Source organism: Argiope bruennichi, chromosome 3, assembly GCF_947563725.1.
Source record: "Argiope bruennichi chromosome 3, qqArgBrue1.1, whole genome shotgun sequence".
Taxonomy (NCBI): Eukaryota; Metazoa; Arthropoda; class Arachnida; order Araneae; family Araneidae; genus Argiope; species Argiope bruennichi.
Genome location: NC_079153.1, coordinates 14,520,162 through 14,531,044, shown reverse-complemented (window position 1 = coordinate 14,531,044; position 10,883 = coordinate 14,520,162). Strand labels below are relative to the sequence as shown.

The window sequence follows — 10,883 nt, the reverse complement described above, 5'->3', positions numbered from 1 at the left end:
TAATAGACGGATGATTTCTTTTAACAAATATTCCTAATGATTCAGATTTAGAAAATAATTAATCAATGACGTTTTAAACTAAATCTAATAATAATCATACATAAGCTACTTTGTGGATCTGAAAAAAACATAGTGGTGAGAAAAGAAAATTATAAGAAAATTTATTTTAAATATTTTTGACAAAAAAAAATTATTGAACTATAGTTTAATTGATATTTCTCAAACGTCAGAGAACAAAATTGACGTTATTATTAATTAGTGAGTGAAATTAAAATACTTTGGTGGGCAAATTGTGGGGCATGTTTAAATTAATTTTACAAATCTTAATTTATAAAATGTTGTTTTGGAGTTAATACGAAATTATAGTTCTTACTTTTAAATAAATCTAGTACTGTAATAACAAAAAGATTTAAAATCCATTTTACAATTTCGATTTCATTAAAAAAAGCATAAAACCAGTCAGAAAATTTGCCCATAGATTGGATTTGTAAAAATTCCTACCAATAATATGTCTTTGTTAAACAAATAAACAAAAGATAACTTTAAATTATGAAATGTTAATAAATATTTATTAGAAATACTCTTAAAAAATGCTGCAATGTATGATTCTTTCATTCAAAAACACATTTAGATAAATGAAATGTCATAAATGACAGATTGCGCAGTTCGCAAAGGTAATGACATACTTTTGTGGTCCTCAGTTAGATAATATATATATTTATAAAATAACATAAATACCTGTAAATGATTATAGATGTTTCTTGAAAGATTGCTGATTTTCTCTCAAAATCGCGAATTAAATGAAAATGAACAGGATTTTAGAAGTTTATATTCCTCTACATCCTGATATTAAAGATGGCGATAATTCAAGCGAAATCTCTCATCTGTTCACATACGATTTTTATTTAAGTATTATTTTTTCTTCAAATGTGGCTTCTTATGGTTTAAAATACAGTATATGAGTCAAAATTTATATGGCGACACTTATTTTTTCCATATCCTGTTCTTCATATCTCATTCTGTCCTAGCAAAGCGATGCAGTATATATTCTTTCATAAGCTCAAAACACTCTCTTGTAGCTCTCCACATGAATTTAATGAGATGCTCTTAATGTAGCATTTACATTGTTTTCAGTTAAGCATTGTTTTCAGTTAAGAAATCCATGTTCGCAGAACTTGACTTAGCTGCAGGCAGAAAACATGATTTGTGTAGCGTCCGCAGTTTTATTTTTAGAAATCATCATCCTGCAACAGATGATATAAATGCATTATTGAACAATCAATATATATGTCAATGTATATCAATGTATAATAAACAATCAATATATAAAAAAAAATAATTAAACACAGTTTTATAAACGGTTGAAAATATTTTAATGACTTACTTTTGTTAAATTTAGATAATACTATATTGTTACTAATTGTTATCCAAAAGATTTAGTTCTAAGTGAAACAAACGAAAATCAACTTAAATCTACTTGTCTAGATTTAAAAATTGAAATTTCTTATGGTAAAAACATTAGTAGACATTTACGATAAAATGGATTAATTAAACTTTAAAATGATTAAAATGAGTACTTATCATTTTAATTTAAACTTTAAAATTTTCAAAAGATTAATTTTTTCTCAATTTAACAGGATTAAAAAAATTGTAATAACAAAATTTCTTATATTGAAGCAACAAATAATCTCATGAAAAACTTAATTACTAAGGAATTCCCCAAAACTTTTGCAATGTAGAAGTTTTAATAAGAGAGGGTTTATCTTTATTCTATCATTTTTTCACAACTAAAAATAGGTTTCTAGTACATGTTAACTAAATGGAAGGCGCTGAGTCCCTCCAATTATTACTTAGAATGACGAAGCACATTACGGAGAGTGATATTGCAAGCGCATCTATTGACTTCTTCTAAGGCTTCAATGTAGTTTGGCGTGGTGGCTTTTTGTAGAGTAGTCTGGAGATTTATATGCTGCTGGTATGTGCTTTCCTTTTTGTTTTAAAGATATTTTTGATTGTGAGTGATCTTTTGTAGCATGTGTTTTGTTACTGTAATTTCGATTGGATTTGGAAGTTATAATTTATTGTTTTATTTCTGTGAAACTGGTTTATATCTAAGGCCTCTTTCGGGGGATTTTTGGTTCACGAGAGATCGATATTTTTGGACGCAGAATAGGAAAATTCCCTTGTTTGAATCCGTGACTGAGGGTGACCCTTTAGAAAGTCTTCAGACCGGATATATATATATATATATATATAGTGAGAGAAGGATAAAATGCTATTATACTTATTTTTCAGACAAAAGAAAGATCACTATGAACAATTCAACTTAAAGAATTTCTTCATCTTTCTCAGATATATCGTGCGGAAACAATCTTACAGAAATATCTTTTTAATAAATCTATTAAAAATTAAGCAATTATATTTTTTTATTTACTAATTATTATTTCCCTTTCCGAAAAATGTTCTCTCTTCTTGAATACACTAAGAGTGAAATATCTTTTATTGTAATGAAAAAACTCAAACTTTCAAGTGTACATTGTACTTTTTGTCATCCAATTGCTTGCTTTATCCAGTAATATAATAAGAATTAAAAAAAAATGTTTTATTTTTACATTAAATAAAAAAGAAGTTTTTAACTAATAAACAGGCATTTTTGACTTTTAAAATGGAATTTTAAATACTTGTATTTCCTTTAGATTATAATAAATACTTGTATTTCGTTTTTGTAAACTGTAAAATATTGTATTAGTATTGTTATAGCATAAGAACTGGTAAGATTGCATTCTAAGTGTACAAACTGATTGCTAAAGACGACTAGTATCAAATTACCCAACGTTCCAATGTTTCCTACATCCAAGTTTTGTTTTTGAACTTGTTTTCATTATCAAAATTGAAAAAGAAAAAAAGATTAAAATTTTAAAATATTGGATATGGTAGCTTACAAACATTGTTGATGTAGTCTTTCGCCAACTTTTCTATCTAAAATTGATATATTATCTAATCAAAATCGGTTTTGTTTCTTATTTCTCTAACATGTTCATCAACGGATACAATTTTAAGTAAAAAGTTTGTAATACTACTCTAATAAGCAACGAAAACTGTTGGTAGAAATAAAGCAAAGCAAAAGAAAGGAAGTCATTTATACTTATCTTAATACTAATCCAATATTTATCAAAATTTCAAAAAATAATAATAATAAATAATCTGCTAACACTTTCATTATTACAAAATATATTTCATCGTTGATTCAAATATTTAATTGGATATTTTTCTTCCAAGCTAAAGAATAATGGAGCTGAAAGCTAAGGAATAATGATTGATTATTTTTGAATATATGTTATTTTAAAAAGTAATTTTTTTATTATATCATATTATTCGGAGAATATGCAGATAAAGCCTTATAAAAATAACAAGCATATTAGAAAAAAAATATTTAAAATAAATGATTTTGGCCACAATTTTTTGCTTTTTATTAGCAGATATCAATTCATTTATCCTGCTATTAAATATAAAATGCGTCGCCTCACTTACTGGAGTTTATTGCATGTTTTACTTGAGAAATAAGCAAGTGCGATTGATTCTGATTACGTGAAATTAGATGTCAGATGGCGAGAATAATTACTTCATATAACTTGACGTTATCACGTATATCCATGTACACAATAAATGGATCTAGTGCAAGGCAAATAAAATAATTCAACTCAAATACATATCAATATTTGTGATTTAAGAATATGTTGCTCAAAGTGTTATGAATATCAATATTAGCATAAAATATCCAACTGATTGAAATACAAACATTATTTTCGTCGAACAAGTTGGTCGCCAAAGGCGGATAGTATTAAATAAATATTCAATACGAAGGTGACGCGAGGACTTATCTCGATCGGCGTTTCATTCTGCTTACATTTATGCCTTTTAATTCTATCAGACGTCTGTTTGTCTCGCGGACATGATGATAGGCTGTTTTGGTATCACAGTCGGCGGCGACGTTGCTGAGCTGACCACCGGATTCTCCTCAATCGTTGGCAGCGTGTGCATTGGCAAGGTTAGCCGAGGGTCCTGGCTACTGCTGTCCTCCGCTGGTCTGTGAAATTGCAGCTGGACTGCTTCCATGGACTGTGGAGGCCAGTCGCCGGACTGTTGGGGCCATGGACCTTTGGTGCTCTGAAGCTATAAATGCGAAATAATGTTAAATATATATTAAAAATATGTTAATACAACATAAATGGGTTTCGTTTCCTTTAAATCTAGTCATTTGATTTTTCTTTATCATATTTTTAGTGTCAAAAAGAATCTCATAATTGGCATAGCATCAGCGGGTATTGAGTTGCATTGTTAATACTATACAAAAATAAATTTTAATGAAATAATAGTAAATTTAGTCTTATATAAATATAATACATTACATGATAGTGTACTTAACATGTATCGTAAATTATGTTATGAGTTCTAAAATGTATTCCTTGTCTTATTACCATGGAAATATGAGGGGACCTTTATTACCAATGGAAACAAATACAACATTTTGTTGTTTTATGATGAATTTACTCGTCAGGATTAGTAAGTAATAACAATTTGAAGTTTGAATTACAATTTTAGTAAAAATTCAAACATATTCGCAAATTTCAAGATGTCTAAAATATTTTGAGTCCGAGTTGAAATTAAGGAAACAAATAAAAGATCATTATGTTATGTACCTTGTTTGCTCAATACCATTCCCGAACAGCAAATTAAAATAATAAATTGATTTTTTAAAGTTTCTTTTCGTTTATATGCAAAAAATGTTTGTTAGTTTAAATAAAGATATAAATGTGATTATTGAAATGAAAAAAATAAAAGTCATTTCACTAAAGCATAATTCGATATTACACATACTCTCTCTTTTACTTGTATACGTATCATCGCTAAATTTTTACGATACAATTTAGGCACTTTCCAAAGAGGTCGAAACATTTAACTGGTTAATGGAATATTCATTCTAACACTCTCTTTGTTTTTCAAAATATTTTTAAACAGTCGATATATTTTTATGATATATTTAATTTATATTGTGAGAATTAAACAAATGTAACCAACAATCAATCTTGCCTGTTGACTAAAATTTCATTGGAACTCCAAATACCATACAAAATATATTTCTACCAGTTAAATACTGAAATAGCGGAATATAATTTTAAAGAGGTAAAGGTGGATATCGCAAGATTAGCAGATGATTTATTTAAAACTAGCCGCCTTTGGCGACCAGATGGTTCGCCAATCTTAATGTTCGTTAAAATTTTAATAATTAAATATTTTATGCAATTCCAACTTTAATAGATTCTTCAGCAAAATATTTTAAAACTTCAAATTTTGATAGTCATATAATTCACTCATAATATTATAAAGGCCTTCAGTCATAACGTGATATGTATCTCTCTAATTTTCTGTTACCCCTCGTAGAATTTATGCTTTAAATTAAATAGTAAATGATTAATCTGCAATTCATATAATAATATTTTTTACTGAAACAAAGCATTTTTTTAATAATATGATTACTGATAATAGTCACTGAGAGTTTAAACTTTATGGGCACTGAAGAATATCTTTTTTATTTTATGTAATATCTCAAGAAGTTGTCAACAAAATTTTCTCAGATTCATCATGAACAGATCGATTCATTAACAATGTTTCATTTTAAATGCATCAAACACTAAGAAAATAAAATGAATCGTTTAAAATAATCGGTCTAAAACAGGTTTAAAAAAAGTACTTAAAAAACGGTGTACTTAAAACTATAAGCATATACAAAAAAGTATATAACTAACATAAATACAATTTCATTACAAAAGCATGCAACTAACCTAAAAATAATTTGAATAATTGAAAACAGGTTAAAAAAAACTACTTAAAAAACGATGCAGTTAAAACTATAAGCATATTTAAAAAATATATAACTAACATAAATACAATTTACTTACAAAAGCATGCAACTAACCTAAAAATAATTTAAATCATCCGTTGATAATGGTTGTCATGGCAACAATCAGAATGCAATGCGGATGCGTGAATTTTCTTCGCCACTTACGGTAACACAAATGCGCTAATTTTTCTACGCCAGTTGGGGTAACGCTATGCGGATTAGAAATTTTTAATTTCCTTTATTCTGTTTTATTTTAATTCAAAAGTACTTCTGAATGAATCTGAAGGATCGATTAATTAACAATGTTTCATTTTAAATGCATCAAACATTAAGACAATAAACAGAATCGTTTGAAATAATCCGCCGAAAAATACTAAACCTAGCCTCATTACTGTTGGGAGAAAAAAAAACGGAAGCCTTACTCATTTGGCGGTGGGGAAAATGGAAAATTTTTTTGGCGGAAAAGTTGGCAGTGGGGAAAATGGAAGATTTTTTTGGCGGGAAAATTAGTTTTTAATTAATAATTAAAATTACAATTAAAATTTTAAAAAAAGGGACCCCAGGTGCACATTCCCGACCTCTAAGGTATACATGTACCAAATTTGATAGCTGTATGTCAAATGACCTGGCCTGTAGAGCGCCAACACACACACACACACACACATTGAGCTTTATTATAAGTATAGATGACGCCCATTGAAATCTCAAGATAAGCGGTTAGAAGTATTAAGTATGTGATTTAAATGCATGACATATGTAAACTGACTGCAATAAAATATGTTTCGGTCAAAGAGATTTTTATGAAAAATCCGATTAAAGTAATTTGAAAAGTTCAGCATCCTCAGTAAGGGTAAATATACTTTATTTTACTCGAAAGACAGTAATAAAACACAGATGGAGCTGACAAAAAATAGACTTGCAAAACTTCGCCTCACACATGCAGCAAATAGTTATGAAACAACCTCAATAGCAAGAAGCGATGTAAAAGAAGTCACTGAAAATCAAAGCTCCAATAAGAAAATTCACTCAAATACTACTTCTAGTGTGCACCGCAACTTACATACATTCAGTAAAAAAAAAAAAAAAAAAAAAAAATCTATAATCTGAACTGAAATGTAACGTCTAACAATATGAACTGAAAATACTTATGGTGAGATTAAAAGGATCAGAAAGATTTAGTAAAAAAATCTCTCTTCATCATAAACAAAACATCATCATGGGAAAACGTATAAAAATTCTTAATTAGAAATATCTAGTATCTTATTTGGCAATCTTAAATGTTGATATCAGTTTTTTATAAAACATTTTATCTTTAATACTTGATATGATTCTGAAATAAATTTTTTATAAAATTTTATTAAGTTTATTAGAAGGATTATGAAATAAAAGAACGCATTCCAATTTTTATAAAATAAAACTTTTAATCTAATCTCTTTATAAATTAGAAATTTTTACATTTTTTTTACATTTCTATTCTAAAATACAAAATATATGTAATAATTTTATCTCTGTTAATATATATTATCTACCAGCGTTAATTTTAAATTAATAAAACCGAAAGTTTTTCTTCTTAAATTATATTTATTTACGTAAACAAGGTTAATTGATTTCAATATATTATTTCAAAATGGAAAATTTTTGTAGAAAAATTCAACAAATTTAATTAGAAGATTAATTTATTCCTAATTCAAATAAAATATCACTTTATTCGAAAAAGTTTTATTCAGTCCTATTAATATCAATATAATAATCATCGGTTACTCTTTACATGATCATTATTGAATTCATCAATTTGAAACTTCCCTTATATATTATTTGTCTCGTTAATACAACTGCTAGTTGAATATTAATATATCGGTTCCTTTTACATCACAGAGGATCATTTGCAGAAAGGCGAGTTTGTATATATATATATATATTGAAAGCAGGGAAAAGCAAATATTTCAATGTGGATCTGAACGTTTTCTGAAAAATTCAACTAACTATACAAGCTGTGTCATAAATTCGCATAAACTTTAAAATACATTATAAAAGAAGTGTTTCATAGGAAAAAAAGTGGATTTGCGTGAATATAGACAGGAGGACACTGGATTATTTGGATTATCTAAAATGATTCATAAAGCGACCCGAAAGGTAGGTATAAAACATCATATTGAGATGTTTTATTTAAATCTCTCTGACCATAAAACACCTGGAAGCAGATTCATCATTCGATTTCAGCAGCACATTACCGTTACGAGATAGAACGTTGGTAATTAAAACCCTGATTGCCATGGTGATCACCGGTGACCGGCGGTCTCATATAAATTGCACTCAAGTCCATAAATTAAGAATAATTCAGTGGAAATCGAACTCTAAAATACATATATCACCCGTAAAATGACGACACACATCTTCAATGTGTTTCAGTTACTGCAACTCACTGTCGCCTACTGTTAGCCTGGAGTAGAGAGCATGCATCGTGAACACCGCATCAGTGGACTTGTGAGGTGTTTTCCGACGAGTTCAGGTTTAGCTTGCAGTCTGATTCTCGCCGGAATTTCATATGGAAAGCGCCAGGTACCCATTACCATCAAGAGAACATCATTGAACGACACCGTTACGGTGGTGCAGGATTGCTCGTTTGGGGAGGAATTATTGTAGGTTCCAGAACTGACCTGAATGTTCAAATTGGAACCATGGCAGGCCAAATCTATCGGGACGTCATTCTTTAACAACATGTATATATGTTTCGGGACGCCATAGGCGCAAAATTCGTGTTTATGGATGACAACGCCCGTCCTCACCTTGCACACATCGTAAGAGAATGCCTTCCATCGGAGGATATTACCCGTATGGACTGGCCAGCATTCTCACCGGACTTGAATATAGTACAGCATGTGTTGGACATGCTTGGCCGACGAGTTCCAGCCCGTCAACCCCCTCCTACATGTCTACCTGAACTTTGGAGAGCATTGCTTGTTGAGTGATATAATATTCCCCAAAATCAGATCGATAATTTGATACCCAGCATGCCAAGGCGTTGTACGGACTGCATTGAATCGTCTGGGAGACATACTATGTATTAACCATCATACTAACCCTGTAATATTGGTTTTTGTAAATAAGTTTTTTTTGCAATTTGCTCCAGGGAGCAAAAAATCGCAATTTTTATTAATGATAACAAACATATAGCATCTTGTTTGCTCTTTACCTTTTGCTTAATAAATAGGCTTTACAAATAGGTCACATTTGTTTTGCTTCTGACTCTTTCTTTTCCTGAACTTGCATTATCCTTAATTTATGAACATGAGTGTACATTGCAAGAAATTCAACGAAGCACTCATCGTGTTAATGATCAAGAATAGTGACACCACAACTGTTGCATTGAAAATATTTTACACGAAGAAAAGATGAAGTCATAAATAGTCCCTATTTCCTTGAATTTGGAATTCAACAGAGCCATTATTGAAACGGTGAATTTGAAGTTTCGCCCATGAAGAAGTGACAGGTTATCCCTGAGATTAGGACGAGTCCATGTTGTAATAAATTATCATGCAAAAATTGGCAGTCGAAATATCAGTAAGGAGTATCAGGACTAGTGAAGCCAGAATAAATCGCGAGGATCCGGAATCATTGATTCGATGCATTCTGCACGAGATCTTGAATCTGTATATGTACAAAGTAAAGGTACAGCACTTAATTATTACCGGCAGATACAAATGAAAGATTAATCTTTTCCATATAGGCGCTGACACAAATGGTACGGATGCGGTACGACAGGTGGATGAATGAAGCCAACTTTTCACTTCATAATGACATCAATAAGCAAAATTATAGTATTTGAGCGACGTCGAATCCTCTTGAGTACCTAACCAAGCTACTACATTCTTTTTTACGTAATATTTTGGCGTCTTGCCATGGCGTCTTTCATTCCGGAGCCTTTCGGTTTTGGATAGCGTTGTCTTAGCAGATTTTTGTACCGTTGTCCCCAACAGCTTTCCTGCTACTGAAATATACTATTTGACAGACCATCGGTGTCATCAATGCCAATATATTGCACTAAACTGTAGTAGGTATAATGACACGCCTCGACATTGTGGTAGTAATCATGTTAAACATATTTCACTTAAAAATAAATGAACAGGGTTATATAATTATAATATATTTCACTGTCTATTCGCATTTTCCAGATTTGCATATAACGTCTTTGTATTTCGTGTAAGCTATTTTTTCCAGTTACTTTAGAATAATATTAATGCAGGAAAAAATCTGATGCTTCTCTGGTCATACTGATGCAAAGAGAAAATGTTCCGTGTATTTCTTACTTTATTATTTTTGAAGTCTTTTATTATTTTGAAGCTTCTTCGAATAACGCACTTTATATTTCGGAAAATCAAGAAATAAATTTCAATTAGCTAATTACTTTCATATAAATACTTGATTCCTTTATTTACAACAGAAATTTATAAAATAAAACAACTATTCTAAAATTTCTTTTTTTTTTTGAATTTCTACTCACAAGTATTTAAACGATAATTTCTTTAATTCATAGAGTCATTTGAGAATTCATATGTATGATCAGATAATATGCAAATTATTCTAGTTGAATTTTTCGAAATAATATTTATTTTGAATTGTTTTACTTTTCTGCGTTTTGTTAATAGTTTCATAATAAACTTTAAAAAAATAATGACTTTTATTTTGCTATTGCATCTTATTCTCTTGTATAAATAATTTAAAACTCAAATTTTAATATATTACTATATTATTATTATAATGTAGTAATAGTTTTTATTACTAATATATTACTACATCATATATTACTACAAATTTTAATATATTACTACATGTATATACCTAAATTAAAATATCAATTTTTCATACTTCTATATTAATATATTATCTAAATTTTCTATGAAGTTCTGAAGAAAAATTGTTATTTAATACTTCTCCAACTCTGTTCTGAAATAATTACTCGGATTCATTGAATGAACATTCA

The 10,883-nt window shown here is 29.2% G+C and overlaps 1 protein-coding gene across 1 annotated transcript in view; it reads right to left on the bottom strand.

Annotated features, from left to right (window-relative positions):
• Window positions 1–425: 425 nt before the first annotated feature.
• The window catches only part of LOC129963375 (nephrin-like), a 557,730-nt gene continuing 547,272 nt past the window's right edge, over window positions 426–10,883 (bottom strand). Inside the window, exons 13-14 of the mRNA XM_056077710.1 lie at window positions 3,908–4,173; window positions 426–1,244 (exon numbers count right to left, since the gene is read on the bottom strand). Coding sequence (XP_055933685.1) covers window positions 3,928–4,173 — 246 coding nt within the window. The 3' untranslated portion in view covers window positions 426–1,244; window positions 3,908–3,927. The remainder of the gene's footprint in view (window positions 1,245–3,907; window positions 4,174–10,883) is intronic.